We start from the raw sequence: 24,368 nt of genomic DNA, 5'->3' as shown, positions 1-24,368 counted from the left end.
GGTGGGGGAGAAGCGGAGATCGTTCTCCGCTCTCCCCCCACCCCCGCCTGTCACCGAAGATCGGCGGGCGCTGTTTGCTGGGCTTGACAAGCCCGGCAAACAGCGCCCGCCGATCTTCGGACCTGTCCTGTGTGACAGGCGGGGGTGGGGGGGAAGCGGAGATCGTTCTCCGCTCTCCCCCCACCCCGGCCTGTCACCGAAGATCGGCGGGCGCTGTTTGCTGGGCTTGACAAGCCCGGCAAACAGCGCCCGCCGATCTTCGGACCTGTCCTGTGTGACAGGCGGGGGTGGGGGGGGAAGCGGAGATCGTTCTCCGCTCTCCCCCCACCCCCACCTGTCACCAAAGATCGGCGGGCGCTCCTTGCTGGGCTTGACAAGCCCGGCAAACAGCGCCCGCCGATCTTCGGACCTGTCCTGTGTGACAGGCGGGGGTGGGGGGGGAAGCGGAGATCGTTCTCCGCTCTCCCCCCACCCCCGCCTGTCACCAAAGATCGGCGGGCGCTGTTTGCTAGGCTTGACAAGCCCGGCAAACAGCGCCCGCCGACCTGTGCTGTGTGACAGGCGGGGGTGGGGGAGAAGCGGAGATCGTTCTCCGCTCTCCCCCCACCCCCGCCTGTCACCGAAGATCGGCGGGCGCTCCTAGCTGGGCTTGACAAGCCCGGCAAACAGCGCCCGCCGATCTTCGGACCTGTCCTGTGTGACAGGCGGGGGTGGGGGGGAAGCGGAGATCGTTCTCCGCTCTCCCCCCACCCCCGCCTGTCACGGAAGATCGGCGGGCGCTGTTTGCTGGGCTTGACAAGCCCGGCAAACAGCGCCCGCCGATCTTTGGACCTGTCCTGTGTGACAGGCGGGGGTGGGGGGGAAGCGGAGATCGTTCTCCGCTCTCCCCCCATCCCCGCCTGTCACCAAAGATCGGCGGGCGCTCCTTGCTGGGCTTGACAAGCCCGGCAAACAGCGCCCGCCGATCTTCGGACCTGTCCTGTGTGACAGGCGGGGGTGGGGGGGAAGCGGAGATCGTGCTCCGCTCTCCCCCCACCCCCGCCTGTCACCGAAGATCGGCGGGCGCTGTTTGCTGGGCTTGACAAGCCCGGCAAACAGCGCCCGCCGACCTGTGCTGTGTGACAGGCGGGGGTGGGGGAGAAGCGGAGATCGTGCTCCGCTCTCCCCCCATCCCCGCCTGTCACCGAAGATCGGCGGGCGCTCCTAGCTGGGCTTGACAAGCCCGGCAAACAGCGCCCGCCGACCTGTGCTGTGTGACAGGCGGGGGTGGGGGAGAAGCGGAGATCGTTCTCCGCTCTCCCCCCATCCCCGCCTGTCACCGAAGATCGGCCGGCGCTGTTTGCTGGGCTTGACAAGCCCGGCAAACAGCGCCCGCCGATCTTCGGACCTGTCCTGTGTGACAGGCGGGGGTGGGGGGGGAAGCGGAGATCGTGCTCCGCTCTCCCCCCACCCCCGCCTGTCACCAAAGATCGGCGGGCGCTGTTTGCTGGGCTTGACAAGCCCGGCAAACAGCGCCCGCCGACCTGTGCTGTGTGACAGGCGGGGGTGGGGGAGAAGCGGAGATCGTTCTCCGCTCTCCCCCCATCCCCGCCTGTCACCGAAGATCGGCGGGCGCTGTTTGCTGGGCTTGACAAGCCCGGCAAACAGCGCCCGCCGACCTGTGCTGTGTGACAGGCGGGGGTGGGGGAGAAGCGGAGATCGTTCTCCGCTCCCCCCCATCCCCGCCTGTCACCGAAGATCGGCGGGCGCTGTTTGCTGGGCTTGACAAGCCCGGCAAACAGCGCCCGCCGACCTGTGCTGTGTGACAGGCGGGGGTGGGGGAGAAGCGGAGATCGTTCTCCGCTCTCCCCCCATCCCCGCCTGTCACCGAAGATCGGCGGGCGCTCCTAGCTGGGCTTGACAAGCCCGGCAAACAGCGCCCGCCGATCTTCGGACCTGTCCTGTGTGACAGGCGGGGGTGGGGGGGAAGCGGAGATCGTTCTCCGCTCTCCGCCCACCCCCGCCTGTCACCGAAGATCGGCGGGCGCTGTTTGCTGGGCTTGACAAGCCCGGCAAACAGCGCCCGCGTGCACTTTATTAAAAAATAAGACATCCCTCAAAAATAAGCCATGTCGTGTTTTTTTGAAGAAAAAATTAATATAAGACATGACTTATAATATGAGAAACACGGTATGAAAATTAAAAAAATCATTCACATATTCACAGTCAGATATTTGTCTTCCAAAGCCTGCTTACAAACAGTCTTTAATATACAAAGCTACCTTTGTTGTTGTTTAGTCGTTTAGTCGTGTCCGACTCTTCGTGACCCCATGGACCAGAGCACGCCAGGCACTCCTGTCTTCCACTGCCTCCCGCAAAGCTACCTTATGTTGAGTCAAATAACTGAGCTTTCTGCCCCGCTAATGTGGCAGTGGCTCCCTGCCATCTTAGGGAGAGGTCTTTCCCTGCCTTGACGTTCTTTTAAGTGGCGAGCCAGAGTTTGAACCTAGAATCTTCAACATGCAAAAAATATGTGCTTATCTACTAAGCTTCCTCCCACCCCATTCCCTAGGCAATGTGTTTTTGCATCCATGCTTTACTTTGAAAAATAATAATAATCATAGAACTTGGGAGGGACCACAAGACTTGTTGGCTTCTGAAGACAATTGTATAGGCATGAGCCAGAGAACAAAAATAACCCAGTGATGCTGTGGTCTCCACTATTGTGACAACTGCTTTTTTGTCCATAGTTCAGCAATCGGCAAGCATTGGGAGGCAGAACTTGCAACACTCAAGGGTAACAATGCCAAGCTTACAGCAGCTCTGCTCGAGTCCACTGCCAACGTAAAACAATGGAAACAACAGCTTGCTGCATATCAAGAGGAAGCAGAACGTCTACATAAGCGGGTAAGTTTAAAGCTTTTGACTACATATTGTTAGTGGATCTCTGCATGTTATGAACTAAGAAAAAGGTGCAGTAAAAACCTTCTGGTCATCTGACAATTAAGAGCATTCATGCAAGCGGAGCTTTATTTTCTCTTCTGATGAAATATATTATAAAGTTTTCATGTAATAAATTCTCCCATAGTAATATATATTATTATATAGTTTGAGTTTTATCTAACAAATCATATGAATATGTATTACTAAGTGATGTCTATAGCACTGGGTCAGATGTATTAAGATTAATCTAGTATACTTGGACTTGCCTGCATGTGAGTCACTTTAAACCATAGCTAAGCATTATTTTGGTTCAAAGGTGAATGTGCACTGTACTGGTGCATGGGGCTAAAATCGTGGGCACTTTGCTTCTCTTCTTCTCATGCTGCTGCTTCACTGCTGGAAGCTAAACCATGGTTTGGTTTAGCATTAGGTCTCAACCTGGGCTCATGGTTTTTCTTTCTCCAAACAAACCGTGAGCTGCAACCTAGGTTTGCTTTTGTGAGCTTGTGCCCATTAAGACACCTGAAACCAGTACAAAATAGCTGGAAAATAATTTCTTTATTCATGGAGAAGTACAGGGGCAAACCATCTCAGTCCAGATATATAGCAGGCCCAGTGCCATTTTGTCCATGTATATTTATGTGCCTTGTGAAATTGTAGCAAGCACAATTTTTTTCACTTTATATACTGCATTGATTCATATTCAACTGAGCACTAATTCGATAAACTCATAATGTAGACAACTGTGGATATTCAAAATGATCTGCTCTTTTTTTTTATCTCCTGTTGTTTCATTTATCCTCTAGTACATTCCTCCCACTCTAAACTATATTCTCTCTTTAGATCTGTTAATAAGATAAACTAAGGCAAGTTAAGTAACTGCATGAATTAAGGTTCTGTAAGGGTGAAGAACCTTAATTCAGAGACCCAGGTGACGCTGTGGGTTAAACCACAGAGCCTAGGGCTTGCTGATGAGAAGGTCAGCGGTTCGAATCCCTGCAACGGGGTGAGCTCCCGTTGCTCGGTCCCAGCTCCTGCCAACCTAGCAGTTTGAAAGCACATCAAAGTGTGCGGGAAGGTAAACGGCGTTTCCGTGTGCTGCTCTGGTTCGCGTTTCCGTGTGCTGCTCTGGTTCGCCAGAAGCAGCTTTGTCATGCTGGCCACATGACCCAGAAGCTGTCTGTGGACAAACGCCGGCTCCCTTGGCCTATAGAGCGAGATGAGTGCCGCAACCCCAGAGTCGGACACGACTGGACCTGATGGTCAGGGGGCCCTTTACCTTTACCTTTAAGGGTGAAGACATACGTAACATTTTTAGAAGAGCATTTGCCCAGGAAGCACATTTACCACATTCAGTTCAAACATACCTTGTTGACCTCTGGAGGGAAATAGCTCTGCAAGCATAAAGCAGAAGCCTGCAATGTACTCCTGGCTGTTCCTCTTGGTGTCACCCAGAAGCAAATACTCCTAGAGAAGTTTTGTGCTTTTGAATTTTTTTTGTCTTCAATTTATGAGTTGACAAGTGAGTAGATTAAAATAAAATTAAAAAGTGGAAAGCCATCTGAAGTATGGGAGGGAAGGTCAAGAATGTTGGTTGAGCTCACACATGATTTGTTGGTATGTGTGTCTGTCATTTCAGCTGTAGAGCTGGAAGGAAGCCAATCTTGCATTGCTGTTAGAAACACCCTTGGTACTGTTTTGTTACATCAAGTTTTATTAAATGTGTTGGAATTTTGGGTGGGTGATGGTGGTAGACAAAAGGGAGCTGTATTTTGTATGCAAATCTGTTAAAGCCCAACATCACTGGATGCAAAAGATTTTTCTATGCCTATCCCATTCTCCAGGGAGGATCACTGCAAAGTATTTATCCCAGCATGCCGCTGTGATAAGAACCTTTCAGGGGATAAAGGATGGAAGTTCTGAAACTGTCTAAGGGGCAAACTACATATCATATGCAAATGTTTGCAACAAATCCCTGACAGCTGCATTTCTGAATAAAAGTGGGTTGGGAGGGGCATATCTTCAGTAGAAAAGTGGGGAAAGGCTTTTAACCCTTTCCCTGACAGCTACAAGGAAATAGATACTTTCATCATGATGGTAATCGGCTAGGATAATTTGGAAAGGAAAAAGTCTGTCTGATGGGAAAAGACTTCAGCACCTGCTCCCTATCTAATGCTTCTCTGCTCAAAATGGTTCTCTCCCAAAGCCTATCTTCTTAAGAAAATTGGCTGGGGGAGCAGCAGTCACATGTGATTCCTTTTGTCTCTAAAAGACTGTGATCTTCTTCACACTTGTTCCCCTAAAATCCATCCAAGCAAGATTGCTGACAAACAATATTGCTGAGAGGCCTATAGCAGGCACCCCCAAACTGCGGCCCTCCAGAGGTTTTGGCCTACAACTCCCATGATCCCTAGCTAACAGGACCAGTGGTCAGGGATGGTGCGAACTGTAGTCCAAAACATCTGGAGGGCCGAAGTTTGGGGGTGCCTGGCCTATAGCTTTCACAATGCTTAGTCGTTAACCCTTGATCCACTCACTTTTCTGGGAGCAACAGACGTCAAAGCTGTAAGGATGATTGAAACAGTTACATAAAGAGCCTCCATAATATTAATATAAATAAAAACTTCAGAATATTTTACAGGTACAGTAAGCACTTTGTGGCCACTGTAGGTGTGGGAGCGTCTCTCGTTAACCATAAAGAAACTACATTGTCCAATTCACTCCAGATGTTTTTAAGCATGTTCATGTGCTTATAAATACAATTTAAACTTAAAGAAATAAGAAAATGTGTACAGTATTTTGCAAAGGCTGGATTTGCAGGTGATACCTCCCTGCCACATTGTTTTCTACAGTTTTCTTTCCTTCCTTTCCTAGTATAGTGTCTCCTTTGTTTTGTGAAAGTATTGACTTAAGTTACAATGACAGAGGGTTAGTTATGAAGCTGGCTGCATGTTTATGCTGATAAATGTGTATAAACGTGACCATAAATCACACCAGGGAAGGCTCGTGCAGTGTGCTGTCCTCTTTGGGAATTACTAAGCGTAGCTGACAGACATGGCCAAACTTATAAATCCAACTCTCTAAGGAAACCTATGATATGTTTGTATTTAAAAAACAAATCAACTTCAATTTGTGATCACCTCAATAGCTGTAGAGGTGAAGCAAAACAGGGTAAAGTTGGGAAATCAATGTGCCTATTCCCGTAAAAGGCTGACCACACACTGTTTCCTTCCTTCCTTCCTTCCTTCCTTCCTTCCTTCCTTCCTTCCTTCCTTCCTTCCTTCCTTCCTTCCTTCCTTCCTTCCTTCCTGGGCTACTTCCATCCTCACATCCTCAGCAATAGCAGGTTTTTCTGGCCCTCTCCCCCCTGGCAGAATTGGTCCTCAGGAATGTTTAGTAGGTGACAGGCAAGCCTTAGCAGAGAGCACAGGTTTTGAGGCATTTTTCCCTTTCCCTTTTCCATCTTGTCATAAAACTATAGCCCTTTACTGATATGCAGTGTAATTCTATCCATGTATTTTCCAAAGGAAGTCATACCGGTAATGTATTCAGTGGTGCTTACATCCAGTTAAGTGTGCATAGGATTTCAACTTCAGTTTTCTTTGTATTCAACTGTCATCCTTCTGCTGGTGGAAGACTTTGATCCAGTAAAGGCTCTTGTCATCAGAATGCAGGGAGAAACAAAGTTTGCTGCTTCCCCTCCTTCTGCACCCACACTGTTGCAAAGGGTCAGCTGGCCTTTAGAGTAGATTTTGGGGTGCATAGCGATATCCTCAAAGGATGAGGGGAAAGGGGGAAATTGTCTCCCTTACCGTTTCGCTTACAGAAGCCTCTAACGGATACCATTGGTTATCCCTTAATTAAAGCAATAAAATATTAAATATTAAATATATTAAAGCAATAAAACATAGTGTATTCCTTCCACCCTCAGCCAGGTGGAAAAAATGCCCCAAAGCACATCTTTGTTCATAGTCCTTTATTGGCATTACTGGAAGACTTGATTTGCCAGGGAAAGTGTGTCCCTTATTTTTTCTTTATTTGTCCATACCGTAAGAGCTGGAATTGTAGAATTTGAGGTTAGCCATGCACATGAGAAGAATCCCAATTAATGCAGAATCTTATCATAATTGATACATTCATATTGTAGGTGAAAAAACAAACTGCTAAAGGTGTCAGCTGTTCTGTGCATGTTTTGTGCCCAGTACTGTTAGCATTCTGAATATTCTACATTCCACTCGGAGTGTTTCTCCCAATTCCTGCTTCAGCTTCTTGCCCAAGTATCATGAATGTTCCAGGATAGATGGCATTGTTTTCGCAGGTCCTGGAACATCAGTTATAATAAAAACAAGCAAAGGAAACAGAGCAAAACAAAATTTCATCCATACATTTTTCCTGGGGTTATTATCCTTTTGTTTGTTTGCTCCCACTTTCAGTTGTACAACTCTTGTACTGCAGTGCTATGCAATTACTTGTTTTGTAGATTTTGAGTGGTGTACATACAACTTACCTTCCATGCATAGTTTAAGTTGATCATTCCCTCCTGGATACCTAGAAATGTGACCTATAATCTTAGCAAGCCAAAGGATTTCCATTTAAACTGATGTAACACCTTCTCATTTGGAGTTTTAGAAATAGAAGAAAGTATAAATTTTTATCTGCATGCAAAGACAGGCTCTGGTGGATTGAGTGGATGAGACCAATAGTGGGTCCAATGGTCAAGAAGGCAGTTGGATAGTGCCTTGTACGCCTCCTTCCAACAACTCCTTAGGCCCAGCTGGTACCAAACGTATTGCTGTGCTTTCCTTTGGACCACATCAGTGAGGCCAAGAGAAGGATCTTGTCGTCTGGGCAGCCCAGGATCTCCATACTCACTGCCCAGGCTTGCATCCCAGGGAGGTCAATTTGGTGGCATGACCCTGCCATGCTTTAATCGCATAGAGTTTCTTCTCCTCTATGAAAAGTGATACAGTCTGCCTGACTTCTAGTTTCCTTCTTCTTTTCTAAAGGTTCAACTCCCCACCGCATTCTGTGAGCTCACAAGTTGTGGTTGAGCTGTTTTTTATTAATTTCCTTTTTCTCTTTCTTTTACAAACCTTTATACTTCTGAGTACCTAGGGAGTCCACAAAGCATGTAGAAATTACAGCCTTCTATTTGAGTGGCCCCATTTTGCTTCCAAAATGATAGGCACTCAAACACCTGAGCTTGCTATTATGTGGAATGATGATAGTTAAATAAGACCTTTGAAGTTAAAAGAAGTATGCCTCTGAATACTAGATGTTGGGAATAATCAATGGAGGAGGTGTGTTTCTTTCATGGCCTGCTAGTGGGTTTTCTGCAGGCCTTTGGCTGCTCAGAACAGTGCTGGATTAGGTGAACCCTCTGATCCAGCAGTTTTTCCTTTGTGCTTATGTTTTAATGCCCTCAAGTCACATTCAGAGGATTTGGCTGCCGTTAAATAAAAATTAGCATCGGGCATAATCCAGAGAAAGTTAAGCATGCTTATGAGTTGTTGAACCTAGTGCTACATTAGCATTTAATTGTACAGTTAGGTGCCACTGAATGGTGCAATCTAGAGAAAGTTAAGCATACTTCAATTCTATTAATGTTTTCTACAAGCACCTGAGTGACAACATGCACATGGTCTGTAGAATTGTAAGTATTGATGTTTAAGTCACATTGTTTTAAGCATCCATTGGTTTTGTTGCACAGTGGCTGGTGGAAAAATGCAAAGGTTAATTATAATTTTTGGGAAGTCTTTGGGTGGTAGAGGTTAATGAATTACTAAAGTTTAGGGCGGTATCTAAATTCAATAAATAATAATAATAATAATAATGTGGGGGGGTGTTAAAAGCTTTGTGTGAATGATTTTAGCAAACTAGTTCTATTATATGGTGTCAACTAGAAGAGTGCAGTTTGAAGGAGAACAGTCTAAATAATAAAATAAGCCATTCTTAGGTTTATATTTATCACTTTAATTCCCAACCAACCCATTATTATATTCAAACTTTGCCACTTTTAGAAGCACTGGCATCAGGCACAGCACTTAAACAATGCTCCACAATCATTTCATAAAATACTGTGCAAAGCTAATGAAACCATTTCAGTAATGCTGTGATACAGATGCTCAGTAAAGCAGAAATGTCCCATATGGCCCTATAATTGTATATTTATTATTTGTATTTATTTTTACAGGTGACTGAGCTGGAGTGTGTTAGTAGTCAAGCAAGTGCGGTCCACACACATAAAACAGAATTAAACCAGACAATACAAGAATTAGAGGCAACGCTGAAGAAAAAGGAAGAGGTACTTGCTTGCATTTGTTAATTGACTTTTTAATAGCCCTGATTATTTATCTTATACACCATTCATAGTATTGCATTTTAAAATGGTTGTGAAAATCGGAATGATAATTTTTAAAAATCATGTTTCAGTCTGGGACTGATGATAATGAAAATTCAATCAGTTTCTTAAAGGTAAGCTTAGCTTGTATCAAAATACGGGGTACAAAAATAAGTTTTCTTTGCATAGGGAAAAACATTTAGCTAAATATGGGTTGTTTCCCCCCCCCAAAAAAAAACCCAGACATCTCTTTCAAAAGGCAATAGCTTTCCTCTGTCCTTCTTAGAAGTGTGAAAGCAGGCTGACAAACAGGCCATAACTCATTTCTAAAAGATGGCTTTTATATACTGGTTCAAAGTGCCTGAAGAGTCAGGTGTATTAGAATTAAAAGTACTTCCTCTAGTGATGATGATCGGCAGAATGACCCCTGCAGTGTGAGGTCATGCATTGGTGGGAAGTTCAAAAAGCGTCTTTGTTGCCTTTGGCAAAGCGCACTCACTTCCCCAAAGAGTGAATAATAGGTAGGGATTGCTTTTTATATCACCTCTCTAGTCCTAGAAGCATGCTATTATTTCGCTGTCAGTAATTGGCACCAGATGTTTCAGAGGACAGTTCAAGATAGCTCACTGCAGTTCTGAAATAGCATGCCTTCAGGGAAGTTTCTTCCTAGTCACCTAACTGGCAGACTTTTATTGCACAAAGAAGTGTTGAGATGTTCACGACTTCCACGGATGTCTAATTCTTGAAATGGTTCTCTTCACAGAAGGCAAGGTAGGCTCTAAGCCAACGATGTTAGTATCTAGCCTGACTAAATGATTCCAGTGTTGCTTTAGACTTGGTCATGAGTTGTTGCATATATTTCATTACGAGTCCTCTGGCTTTCTTCTTGCTAAAATATAGACCAGTGGTTCCCAACAGGTGGTCCGGGGACCCCCAGGGGTCCATGAGCTATGCCAGAGGGGTCCTCAAGATGCTATTAGATGCCAAGCCTCTGGCCCGCCGGAACCGGCAGAACTGCCGCCGCCGGTGCGCGGGCGCCAAGGGGGCCCAGTGGATCAACCGGGGAGCCGCTGAAGGCCCCCTGGCGACCCCACCGAACCGAGGCTGAGTGCGCCCGGCCAGAGACTCGGCGGAACCCCTGGGCCTAGAGGCCCAAAACCGCCTTCCAGGCCGCGGACCCCGCGGCGACCGCGTGGGCGTCGGAAACGTCCGGCGGAGCAAACGAGGAGCCGCTGAGGTCCTCCGCAGGCCCACCGGGCCAAAGCCGAGGGCGCCCGGCCGACGGCCGAGCGAAGCTCCGTGACCCGAGACCTCCCACCGCGCAACGATCCTGGGGGGCCTGTCTCGCGACTGCAGTCACCATCACCCCTAGCTGCCCAAGAGGGGGAAGGAGCCCCCCCAAGCGAAGGCCCCCGATCCCGCAGCTCCTGCGCGCCACACGGGGAGCCTTGTGGGGACCCGAAGAACAAAGGCCGCACCGAACCTGCTGGCGCTGCTACCGCCGCAAATACAGCCACCCCCAGAGGAGGAGAAAAGAAGAGGGGACAACAGGGAAGAGAGGGCCCCACCACCACCCTTAACCCAGGTGAAAGGGTAGAAACCTCCCCCCCCCTCCAGAGGGAAACCCCCCGACCCCCAGATGGCCATCACACCGCCGCCGCCACAGCCACCACCACACCAACGCGCCCCCCCCCAAGAAGGATAAAGAAAATAGGAAACAACTGAAAAATAAATAAAACCACTTTTTAATTTTAGGATTAGGAATTAATGGGGGTCCTTGTCACAATAGTGGCTCGATGAGGGGTCCTTGAGAAAATTTTGTTGGGAACCCCTGATATAGACAGTTGTTCACAGTCCCTTGTAACTGAAATTTCATCATTGTTCTTTGCAGCGTTCCCTCCCTGGTGTCTTTAGCCCTGAAAAACTGGCTCTCTAGCAGCCGATTCTTATGACTCAATTACAGCAATTGCTGCATAATCATTAGCAGATTTCTATGCTTATGAACCTGAAGCACAAATGATGCTGGGAACTGTGCATGTTTTGAGAAGCATGCTGAAGTTCAAAGCTCTAGGGCTGGCCAGATGGCTCTCAGGGTGATGCAGTTTGGCCCATTCGCCGATTCTAGTTCTGCAGCATTGGCAACCCTGTCTTGTATGTCCTGATATGATGAGGAGGATTTGTCCAGGATGAAAGTTAGGTTGACTTTGGATAATATGCTGTTTTATCCCCTTTAGGAAATAGAAAAATTGAGACAAGAAATTGACAATGCCAGAGAACTTCAGGCACAGAGGGACTCTTTAACTCAGAAGTTACAAGTAAGTTACAGGGTGAATAGGGTTGTATCTGCTTGTAGATAATAAAAAAAAGAGGAAAGAAGTTGGATAATTTTGGATCTTGGAAGACAGACAGTTTGGGGTTGCAGTATAGCCCCCCCCTACTGCTTTGATGGGGCTAACTGTGTTCCTGCCATGTTTGTGTGAACATTGTACAAATGTGATGGAAGAAGGGAAGCTTTGTCGCTGCACAGGTAAAGCCCATTCACGTTAAACAAACAAACAAATCATGATGCTGCGTGTCCTAGTGCTGGAGAGAAGGACTGTACATCTTTCAAGGGGGGAGAAAACAAATAAAAGAAGTGATGTGGGTGTGGGTATGTGAATTCCCTTTCAGACTTCCTTTTCTTAATAAAATGTTACATAAGCATTCTTAGAGTCCCAGGGTGGTCCAATGTGCAGCCCTCAAGGCCTATTTTGGCGGCTTTCAGCAACATTTGATGTCCCCTACAGCCCTCACTTTGCCTTCCCAAAGCTGGGTAAGTGAGGTGCTGGGCTTTGAGAAGGAGGTGTGAGGGCTCTGATAGGCTCCTGGAGTCCCCCTGCCTCCTTCCTAGTTAGCACTTTCCCAGCTTTGGGGAAGAGGTGGGAGGGCTCTAGGACCCTGCCAGAGCTTTATGCCTCTTTTCCCCAAAAAAGCCCTTAGAGTTGAATATCCACATCATGCCAGAATTACAAGCCCAAGAGCACAAGCTGTTCCTAGATAATCCTCCCATCTCATGCAGACAGGTCAACAGAATGCTCAGATGCAATATATTGCCCCTTGAGTTATTTGGGGATATTGGATGGTCAGGAACACTGCAGTCTATTTTCTGGGGAAGAAGCAGAAGAGGGCTGTCTAGAGCAGGGAGGGTTGGGGAACATGTGGGCATTTGAACATAGTTGCGATCTGACTACCATCATCCCTGACCATTAGCCATGCTGGCTGAAGCTGATGGGAGCTGGGGTCCATCAACACCTGGAAGACCAAAATAAAGCCTTATGCTGATGCCTTCCTGAGCTGGTAAAAATGGTGAAATTGGTATCTGGAAATTTGGACTGTATTTTATATTTCTATTGAGTGGCAAACAACCAAACTTTGATAAGCAGGTAGGAGTAATTTCTGCTAGAACACAAACACTTCCTCTTACATATCTGTTGCAATTTATGCTGGGAATTTTTGTGTTCATAGCTTTTGAAGCTGCATTCTTTAACAAATTGCTACAGGCATTGATGTCTTTCATCTCTTCAAATGAGCGTATGTTTTAGATCTTGATTGCCTGTAGATTCTGTGTTCTCAAAACTGACTGGTCGAGTTACTTGCTGATAAGCAGCAAGATTATATACACACTCAAATGATGTCATGGTCTGTTATTAGACAAATGCTGCACAGTGCATTTTCATTTGACATGTATGACCATTCAGTGGGATCTATGCCCTTGACAAACTAAAAAAAAAAGATTCTTAAATATGGTAAGTGCAACAAAAGAATCCTTTGCAAAACAATTTTACGTAGTTACATGTTCTTTCCTACAGGTAACTCGTATATTATGCTTATTATTTTACTTATGTGATCACAGCTTTGTGTGGGGCTTGGGGAAGGATAAATAAATAAGGAGCAGAGGAAATCCACACCCACACACACTCATGCAAAGCTGTGGTTGTGGACTTACATGGCTTTGGGAAGGCGGTGTGAGCACTTTGGCAGCATCCCGGAGCAGCCCTCACACTGCCTTCCCAAAGCCAGGCAAGCGCTAACTTTAGGAAAGCAGTGGGAGGGCTCTTGGACACTGGCAGAGCCCTCCCACCCTCCCACAGCCAGGTAGGCAGCCTTCCAACTTGGGTGGGGCTGGTTTCAGGGACTCCTGGCTTTATACATTGCTGCATGTATGCAAACAGAACTGAACGCTTGTGAAAGATGTGAGTTGTCTGTAAAGGGGGGTGGGTGGAGTTCTTAACTACCATTTAAAATGTTAATATCCTGTTAACAATGACATGGCTCCTGACACTGCCAAAAACAAAGTTTTCCTTTTAAATCCATTGTAATTAAATGATGTTTAAATGACTAAAATATATATTTACTAAGATGCTAAATCATATTGTATAGGCTAGTCCATGCATCTCTATCCCCCTGGCCTAGATAGCTCTTTCCCAGCTTTGGGGAGGGGGTGGGAGGGCTCTAGGACCCTGCCAGAGTCTCTGTGTGTCAAATTTTGGCCTCACCTCTGCCCCCCCACCAAGCAAAGCAGTATGGGCCCTACAGCTTCTCGGTCAAAGTTCTGCTGCAGCCCAATTGGTATGAAAAATTGGACAGCCCTGATGAAGATGCTATCCTACGTAGCTACCTCCAATTAGGAATGTGAGCCTCACTCCCCATTTGTGAGTAAGAGATAACCCTGTTGAACCTGATGATCACTCCTGCTCCATGTTAACCGTATAGACATACCTGCCAAGTCCTGGACGGAAAGATCTGGTGGCGCTTTGCCCTTCTATGGGCACCAGAAAATGGCGGCGCCAGCGCCGGAAGTCGCTTCCGCGCATGACCGGAAACACGTAAAAGCGACTTCCGGTGCCGGCGCCGCCATTTTCTGGTGCCCATAGAAGGGCAAAGCGGCACCAGAAAAATGGCCGCCGGCAGAAGCCGATTTAAGGGAGAATATCGGGATTAAAGACTAAATGGGAGACCGCCGGGAAACGGTAGGAAAAAAGGGGTTTTCCCGGCGGAAACAGGATACTTGGCAGCTATGCATATAGAAAACCGATAAAGATAATACTGTATTTACAAATGACCTATATTGCTGCTTCTCCTTTTTTTAAGGAAGTGGAAGTTCGAAACAAGGACCTAGAAGGACAACTGTCTGATCTAGAGCAGCGTCTGGAGAAAAGTCAGAATGAACAAGAAGCTTTTCGCAATAACTTGAAAACACTTTTAGAAATTCTTGATGGCAAAATCTTTGAACTAACAGAACTACGAGATAACCTGGCCAAGCTAATAGAATGCAGCTAAAGAAAACGGGATCTCAGTGCCAACCTTCTTAAAGATGCACTGTCTCTCTTCATAGGACTTTGTTGGGCTCTGCATCAAAGTTGCACAAAATTAGAAAAATGCTCCTCCAGGAGGGCCTGTTTTAAATTTTCAACAATATATTTCAGTGTAAAATTTTAGAATTCAGCTTGTAGCTAGTTGGGGAAAAATAATAACTTGAACTACAAATTACCTCCTTGTATATAATTGGCCATAGATAGCTCGAAAGATATTAACAGTAATTGAATGCAATCCTTTTCTATTATTAGCCAGTGAAATAATAAGAAGTGCCCCAAATGGCATCCCTTTTAGTGTTAGACACAATGTAGATGATCTGTCTTATTTTGTTTTTATTTTGTTTTGTTGGTTAAGACACTTAATTGCTGTGTTTTGTGCAAGAACTTTGCGATGACAGCCCTCTCTTTTGTTGTAATCTTAATAATTTCTCAGGGTATTTTGCACTGTTAAGAAATAGTGCATTACCAATTAATTCTTGCCAGGAGTGAGAGAGAGTTGCATCTTTAATTCATACCTAGTGAGTAACTGCGTGTATAGAGTTCTTCCCTTTTTATACTGGAAGAGACTGTATTTATTTATGATGTTCACTCTGGTGTTCACTAATATTGTCCAGTGTATGGTTTACTTTTCTCTATTTAAGTTCATGTATGTAGAAGTTCTGTGTTCCATTTTGAAGCCTATCTATGAAGACAGGTGAGTCCCTGAAAAGTAGTTTCAAATTTGCTATATACAGATAAGTATCAATCTAGTCTTATTTATTAATACCACATATGTTTAATATTCACTGTTACCAACATATGTTTTAATAATTCTTTTAACCAAAACGTCTTCAGAGTAATCAGTGCAGCTTGTTAATATTGTGGATATACAGCAATTGCCAGGGCGTTTTCTTTACGTTGAACTTGCTCAGTCAAAGAAACTGTATAATCACAGGAAATTGGAGATCTTTTCCCTCCTCTTTGGACCTTCACATCACATGTTTATCAAAACCACACCAGGCAATATTCTGAATTTCAAAACAGGAATTGAATTCAGTTATCCTCAGTGAACATGTTTTTAAGTTGTTTTGATGTGATTTACAAAGACTTTTTGCCAAACATGTATTTCTTTATATATTTTTTATTTTAAAGGGGGGGAAATGAAAGGTAAGCCAAGTGTCACATGTCTGCTTACTGAACGGGAGTTCCATTATGGGACAATCTTGCTGTAAATTGTCTAATATTGGAGAGGATTTTTAAAATGAATGGGGGGGGGGGAATCAAACACAATGATGCACTGACCTTTTCTTTACACCCAAATTAATTTGAATGTTAAATGCAAAATCCAGCTTGAATATAAACTCTGTACAATAGACAATTTTTTTTCCACTTAAGGACTGCTATTCAAAACTAGATAATATAAGTCGGGTTTTTATGTGTGTACTGTATGTATATACTGTATAATACACGCATTCTAATTTGTATTCAAAGTGGGAGAAATACATGGTGGGTTAATTTATAAAATGCCATTTTCTTTATCTGTAATTTAACAGGTGTCTCCTGAAATGTCAGGATTACTGTTTAGCCAACAGTAAATTATCATGTATTATACTGTATGTACTGTACACATCGTTTGAGTTTCATCCATATTTTAGAGTAGTCTGCCACTTATTTTATTTATTACTGGAGAAAATATTTGTTCATTGCATTCATAGGTAAAAGCTTTCTATGGTGATTTTTTTTTATATAGCTAGATGTTAACGATGTGTAACTTTATCAGGTCCAGGACAGTAGTGATTACCTGATTTTAATTTACCTGGAGAAGTTTGTACCTGATTCTCTTGCTATATGAGTGTCAATTGGAAACATCTTCAGAAAAGTATAAAATTGGTGTAATTGTAGGAGGAATGAAGTATGTTCATGAGTGTTATTAATTATAACAAGTTAGAACAGAAATTTGATGGCAAAAAAAATGTAACATTATTTTTAATGAGATCAAAATTTTTAATACAATGACATTTACATGTGGGAAAATAGTTTACAAAATATTTCCACTGAAATGCTGTGTATATGTGTGGTACAAGAAATTTATTTGTATATGTACACATACACACACATGTATATACAGTACATGGAAAAATTTAAATGTGCACATTTTTAATATTTTCCTATTGAAATTAAATTTGAAAATTGGAAATCAATATTTGAGAATTTCTTTTCTCATGTATATTAAGATGCTTGACTTTGGGTTCTTTTGTTTGTAAAAATAAAATCTATGAGGGCTGCACCATTGAACTCCCAAAAGTCATCCAATATGTATATGGGATAAGTGGAATTAAGTGCACATATAAATAAAATCCTATTGTTAAGAATATTTTAATGTTCATTTACGGTAGGTGGGTGTTTAGAAACTGTATTCTAGAAATTGTATTCTGAAATTCCTAATTAGGTGATCATACCTACTTTAGCCACAACACTTTTGTATTATTAAGGTAATAATTGGCATAATGGACAAAGTCATGTTTTCCCCAGAGACTGGTATTACACATTGTATCTATCTTAAGAGAAACTGTGGGAATATATATGCCAGAAAATGTTGGGTACTGTGGACTAACAAACAAACAAACAAGAAATTACATAGGAGAACAATTACCCTGTGTACTTGTCATATGACAATTATGGAGTCTTGTTTTAAAAAAACAAAAAACCATTCTTTTAAAACCCAACAAATACAGTTTTTATTTTGAAATACAATTGCTGTTCTGGAGAATGTACTTTACTCAATTTTTCTTCTTCAGCTCTTTTTAAGTATTACAAACTGTTCAATGGATGGCAGCATTTACCTTAATCCTTCAGGTGCTACTGGATTTTGAATTAGAGTGTCATGTTGTGAAATTCTGACTTTGACATAAAAAGGTTTTATAAGTACACCCCCGTCTGGAAGTTGGTTATTGGAGCCTCTTTCTCATAACTCTACTCCAGAATATTCCAACTACTTCATTTCCACCAACACTGTAGGCATATCTTCAGATTTCCAGTTCCTTGCTACTACAATTCTAGCTGCTGTTGTGGCATACAGGAAAAAAGTAACATCTTTCTTCGGTAATTCTTTTCTTGTAATTCCAAGTAAAAAAGCCTCTGGGTTCTTAACAAACGTGTTTTTAAACACTTTTTTCAACTCATTATAAATCTTATCCCAGAAGCTCTTTACTTGGGGACAAGTCCACCACATATGGTAAAAGGTTCCTTTCTTTACATTTCCAACATTTATTATCTTTTTTATGATCAATCTTAGCCAGTTTCACTGCCGTAAGATACCATCTGTACATCATCTTTAACATATTCTCTTTTAACACATTACATGCAGTAAACTTCATATTACTTTTCCACAACCTTTCCCAATCTTCCATCATAATATTACCGTGTTTCTCATATTATAAGTCATGTCTTATATTAATTTTTTCTTCAAAAAAACACGACATGGCTTATTTTTGAGGGATGTCTTATTTTTTAATAAAGTGCACGCGGGCGCTGTTTGCCGGGCTTGTCAAGCCCAGCAAACAGCGCCCGCCGATCTTCGGTGACAGGCGGGGGTGGGCGGAGAGCGGAGAACGATCTCCGCTTCCCCCCCACCCCCGCCTGTCACACAGGACAGGTCCGAAGATCGGCGGGCGCTGTTTGCCGGGCTTGTCAAGCCCAGCTAGGAGCGCCCGCCGATCTTCGGTGACAGGCGGGGATGGGGGGAGAGCGGAGAACGATCTCCGCTTCTCCCCCACCCCCGCCTGTCACACAGCACAGGTCGGCGGGCGCTGTTTGCCGGGCTTGTCAAGCCCAGCAAACAGCGCCCGCCGATCTTCGGTGACAGGCGGGGATGGGGGGGAGCGGAGAACGATCTCCGCTTCTCCCCCACCCCCGCCTGTCACACAGCACAGGTCGGCGGGCGCTGTTTGCCGGGCTTGTCAAGCCCAGCAAACAGCGCCCGCCGATCTTCGGTGACAGGCGGGGATGGGGGGAGAGCGGAGAACGATCTCCGCTTCTCCCCCACCCCCGCCTGTCACACAGCACAGGTCGGCGGGCGCTGTTTGCCGGGCTTGTCAAGCCCAGCAAACAGCGCCCGCCGATCTTTGGTGACAGGCGGGGGTGGGGGGAGAGCGGAGCACGATCTCCGCTTCCCCCCCCACCCCCGCCTGTCACACAGGACAGGTCCGAAGATCGGCGGGCGCTGTTTGCCGGGCTTGTCAAGCCCAGCAAACAGCGCCGGCCGATCTTCGGTGACAGGCGGGGATGGGGGGAGAGCGGAGAACGATCTCCGCTTCTCCCCCACCCCCGCCTGTCACACAGCACAGGTCGGCGGGCGCTGTTTGCCGGGCTTGTCAAGCCCAGCTAGGAGCGCCCGCCGATCTTCGGTGACAGGCGGGGATGGGGGGAGAGCGGAGCACGATCTCCGCTTCTCCCCCACCCCCGCCTGTCACACAGCACAGGTCGGCGGGCGCTGTTTGCCGGGCTTGTCAAGCCCAGCAAACAGCGCCCGCCGATCTTCGGTGACAGGCGGGGGTGGGGGGAGAGCGGAGCACGATCTCCGCTTCCCCCCCACCCCCGCCTGTCACACAGGACAGGTCCGAAGATCGGCGGGCGCTGTTTGCCGGGCTTGTCAAGCCCAGCAAGGAGCGCCCGCCGATCTTTGGTGACAGGCGGGGATGGGGGGAGAGCGGAGAACGATCTCCGCTTCCCCCCCACCCCCGCCTGTCACACAGGACAGGTCCAAAGATCGGCGGGCGCTGTTTGCCGGGCTTGTCAAGCCCAGCAAACAGCGCCCGCCGATCTTCCGTGACAGGCGGGGGTGGGGGGAGAGCGGAGAACGATCTCCGCTTCCCCCCCACCCCCGCCTGTCACACAGGACAGGTCCGAAGATCGGCGGGCGCTGTTTGCCGGGCTTGTCAAGCCCAGCTAGGAGCGCCCGCCGATCTTCGGTGACAGGCGGGGGTGGGGGGAGAGCGGAGAACGATCTCCGCTTCTCCCCCACCCCCGCCTGTCACACAGCACAGGTCGGCGGGCGCTGTTTGCCGGGCTTGTCAAGCCTAGCAAACAGCGCCCGCCGATCTTTGGTGACAGGCGGGGGTGGGGGGAGAGCGGAGAACGATCTCCGCTTCCCCCCCCACCCCCGCCTGTCACACAGGACAGGTCCGAAGATCGGCGGGCGCTGTTTGCCGGGCTTGTCAAGCCCAGCAAGGAGCGCCCGCCGATCTTTGGTGACAGGTGGGGGTGGGGGGAGAGCGGAGAACGATCTCCGCTTCCCCCCCCACCCCCGCCTGTCACACAGGACAGGTCCGAAGATCGGCGGGCGCTGTTTGCCGGGCTTGTCAAGCCCAGCAAACAGCGCCCGCCGATCTTCGGTGACAGGCCGGGGTGGGGGGAGAGCGGAGAACGATCTCCGCTTCCCCCCCACCCCCGCCTGTCACACAGGACAGGTCCGAAGATCGGCGGGCGCTGTTTGCCGGGCTTGTCAAGCCCAGCAAACAGCGCCCGCCGATCTTCGGTGACAGGCGGGGGTGGGGGGAGAGCGGAGAACGATCTCCGCTTCTCCCCCACCCCCGCCTGTCACACAGCACAGGGCCGAAGATCGGCGGGCGCTGTTTGCCGGGCTTGTCAAGCCCAGCAAACAGCGCCCGCCGATCTTCGGTGACAGGCGGGGGTGGGGGGAGAGCGGAGAACGATCTCCGCTTCCCCCCCCACCCCCGCCTGTCACACAGGACAGGTCCGAAGATCGGCGGGCGCTGTTTGCCGGGCTTGTCAAGCCCAGCAAACAGCGCCCGCCGATCTTTGGTGACAGGCGGGGGTGGGGGGAGAGCGGAGAACGATCTCCGCTTCCCCCCACCCCTGCCTGTCACACAGCACAGGTCCGAAGATCGGCGGGCGCTGTTTGCCGGGCTTGTCAAGCCCAGCAAGGAGCGCCCGCCGATCTTCGGCTCTGTCCCCCGATGCGCGACGGCTCGGGGAAGCAGGCAGGGAGCTCCTGCTGGGTCCCGCGCCTTCGCCTCTCGCTCAGTCGGGGCTACACGACATGGCTTATTTTCGGGGTATGTCTTATTTTTCACCAACCCTTAGAAATCCTGTCATGGCTTATTTTTTGGGGATGCCTTAAAATATGAGAAACACGGTATGTCCTATGTCTTTTGCCCACTCAATCATCACCGATTTTGTTTGTTCATCTTTAGTGTGCCACTCCAACAGTAAATTATACATCCTTGAAAGATTTTTGGTTTTTGGCTCTAACAATTCTGTTAACAATTTTGATTTTTCACTTTGGAAACCAATTTTCATATCCAGCTTATAGGTTTCATTTATTTGGTAATATTGCAACCAATCACTCAAATGGCTTTTCAACCAATCATATGTTTTTAACTTAAACTGCTCTTTTTCTTCCATCAATATGTCCTTATACGTCAACCACTTGGCCTCCATATTCAGCTTTTTGTTTACTTTAGCCTCTAATGGTGAAATCCACCTGGGTGTTTTCCTTTCTAGGAGATCTTTATATCTAGCCCATACATTGTACAATGATTTCCTTATAATACCACACTTAAAACCTTTATGAATTTTAATCTTACCATACCATAGATAGGCCTGCAAACCAAATGCATTGTCAAAACCTTCTAAATCTAGAACAGCGGCACCAGAAAAATGGCCGCCGGCAGAAGCCGATTTAAGGGAGAATATCGGGATTAAAGACTAAATGGGAGACCGCCGGGAAACGGTAGGAAAAAAGGGGTTTTCCCGGCGGAAACAGGATACTTGGCAGCTATGCATATAGAAAACCGATAAAGATAATACTGTATTTACAAATGACCTATATTGCTGCTTCTCCTTTTTTAAGGAAGTGGAAGTTCGAAACAAGGACCTAGAAGGACAACTGTCTGATCTAGAGCAGCGTCTGGAGAAAAGTCAGAATGAACAAGAAGCTTTTCGCAATAACTTGAAAACACTTTTAGAAATTCTTGATGGCAAAATCTTTGAACTAACAGAACTACGAGATAACCTGGCCAAGCTAATAGAATGCAGCTAAAGAAAACGGGATCTCAGTGCCAACCTTCTTAAAGATGCACTGTCTCTCTTCATAGGACTTTGTTGGGCTCTGCATCAAAGTTGCACAAAATTAGAAAAATGCTCCTCCAGGAGGGCCTGTTTTAAATTTTCAACAATATATTTCAGTGTAAAATTTTAGAATTCAGCTTGTAGCTAGTTGGGGAAAAATAATAACTTGAACTACAAATTACCTCCTTGTATATAATTGGCCATAGATAGCTCGAAAGATATTAACAGTAATTGAATGCAATCCTTTTCTATTATTAGCCAGTGAAATAATAAGAAGTGCCCCAAATGGCATCCCTTTTAGTGTTAGACACAATGTAGATGATCTGTCTTATTTTGTTTTTATTTTGTTTTGTTGGTTAAGACACTTAATTGCTGTGTTTTGTGCAAGAACTTTGCGATGACAGCCCTCTCTTTTGTTGTAATCTTAATAATTTCTCAGGGTATTTTGCACTGTTAAGAAATAGTGCATTACCAATTAATTCTTGCCAGGAGTGAGAGAGAGTTGCATCTTTAATTCATACCTAGTGAGTAACTGCGTGTATAGAGTTCTTCCCTTTTTATACTGGAAGAGACTGTATTTATTTATGATGTTCACTCTGGTGTTCACTAATATTGTCCAGTGTATGGTTTACTTTTCTCTATTTAAGTTCATGTATGTAGAAGTTCTGTGTTCCATTTTGAAGCCTATCTATGAAGACAGGTGAGTCCCTGAAAAGTAGTTTCAAATTTGCTATATACAGATAAGTATCAATCTAGTCTTATTTATTAATACCACATATGTTTAATATTCACTGTTACCAACATATGTTTTAATAATTCTTTTAACCAAAACGTCTTCAGAGTAATCAGTGCAGCTTGTTAATATTGTGGATATACAGCAATTGCCAGGGCGTTTTCTTTACGTTGAACTTGCTCAGTCAAAGAAACTGTATAATCACAGGAAATTGGAGATCTTTTCCCTCCTCTTTGGACCTTCACATCACATGTTTATCAAAACCACACCAGGCAATATTCTGAATTTCAAAACAGGAATTGAATTCAGTTATCCTCAGTGAACATGTTTTTAAGTTGTTTTGATGTGATTTACAAAGACTTTTTGCCAAACATGTATTTCTTTATATATTTTTTATTTTAAAGGGGGGGAAATGAAAGGTAAGCCAAGTGTCACATGTCTGCTTACTGAACGGGAGTTCCATTATGGGACAATCTTGCTGTAAATTGTCTAATATTGGAGAGGATTTTTAAAATGAATGGGGGGGGGGAATCAAACACAATGATGCACTGACCTTTTCTTTACACCCAAATTAATTTGAATGTTAAATGCAAAATCCAGCTTGAATATAAACTCTGTACAATAGACAATTTTTTTTCCACTTAAGGACTGCTATTCAAAACTAGATAATATAAGTCGGGTTTTTATGTGTGTACTGTATGTATATACTGTATAATACACGCATTCTAATTTGTATTCAAAGTGGGAGAAATACATGGTGGGTTAATTTATAAAATGCCATTTTCTTTATCTGTAATTTAACAGGTGTCTCCTGAAATGTCAGGATTACTGTTTAGCCAACAGTAAATTATCATGTATTATACTGTATGTACTGTACACATCGTTTGAGTTTCATCCATATTTTAGAGTAGTCTGCCACTTATTTTATTTATTACTGGAGAAAATATTTGTTCATTGCATTCATAGGTAAAAGCTTTCTATGGTGATTTTTTTTTATATAGCTAGATGTTAACGATGTGTAACTTTATCAGGTCCAGGACAGTAGTGATTACCTGATTTTAATTTACCTGGAGAAGTTTGTACCTGATTCTCTTGCTATATGAGTGTCAATTGGAAACATCTTCAGAAAAGTATAAAATTGGTGTAATTGTAGGAGGAATGAAGTATGTTCATGAGTGTTATTAATTATAACAAGTTAGAACAGAAATTTGATGGCAAAAAAAATGTAACATTATTTTTAATGAGATCAAAATTTTTAATACAATGACATTTACATGTGGGAAAATAGTTTACAAAATATTTCCACTGAAATGCTGTGTATATGTGTGGTACAAGAAATTTATTTGTATATGTACACATACACACACATGTATATACAGTACATGGAAAAATTTAAATGTGCACATTTTTAATATTTTCCTATTGAAATTAAATTTGAAAATTGGAAATCAATATTTGAGAATTTCTTTTCTCATGTATATTAAGATGCTTGACTTTGGGTTCTTTTGTTTGTAAAAATAAAATCTATGAGGGCTGCACCATTGAACTCCCAAAAGTCATCCAATATGTATATGGGATAAGTGGAATTAAGTGCACATATAAATAAAATCCTATTGTTAAGAATATTTTAATGTTCATTTACGGTAGGTGGGTGTTTAGAAACTGTATTCTAGAAATTGTATTCTGAAATTCCTAATTAGGTGATCATACCTACTTTAGCCACAACACTTTTGTATTATTAAGGTAATAATTGGCATAATGGACAAAGTCATGTTTTCCCCAGAGACTGGTATTACACATTGTATCTATCTTAAGAGAAACTGTGGGAATATATATGCCAGAAAATGTTGGGTACTGTGGACTAACAAACAAACAAACAAGAAATTACATAGGAGAACAATTACCCTGTGTACTTGTCATATGACAATTATGGAGTCTTGTTTTAAAA

General features: G+C 45.0%; 1 protein-coding gene across 1 annotated transcript in view; it reads left to right on the top strand.

Moving 5' to 3' along the window:
- Window positions 1–17,523, top strand: part of HOMER1 (homer scaffold protein 1) — a 74,252-nt gene extending 56,729 nt beyond the window's left edge. Inside the window, exons 6-9 of the mRNA XM_035099533.3 lie at window positions 2,730–2,886; window positions 9,116–9,226; window positions 11,497–11,577; window positions 14,393–17,523. Coding sequence (XP_034955424.1) covers window positions 2,730–2,886; window positions 9,116–9,226; window positions 11,497–11,577; window positions 14,393–14,581 — 538 coding nt within the window. The 3' untranslated portion in view covers window positions 14,582–17,523. The remainder of the gene's footprint in view (window positions 1–2,729; window positions 2,887–9,115; window positions 9,227–11,496; window positions 11,578–14,392) is intronic.
- Window positions 17,524–24,368: the final 6,845 nt, after the last annotated feature.

Source organism: Zootoca vivipara, chromosome 10 (assembly GCF_965207765.1).
Source record: "Zootoca vivipara chromosome 10, rZooViv2.hap1.1, whole genome shotgun sequence".
NCBI classification, from domain to species: Eukaryota; Metazoa; Chordata; class Lepidosauria; order Squamata; family Lacertidae; genus Zootoca; species Zootoca vivipara.
Note: the sequence above shows the minus strand (reverse complement) of the source record. Positions and strands in the feature narration are given on the sequence as shown.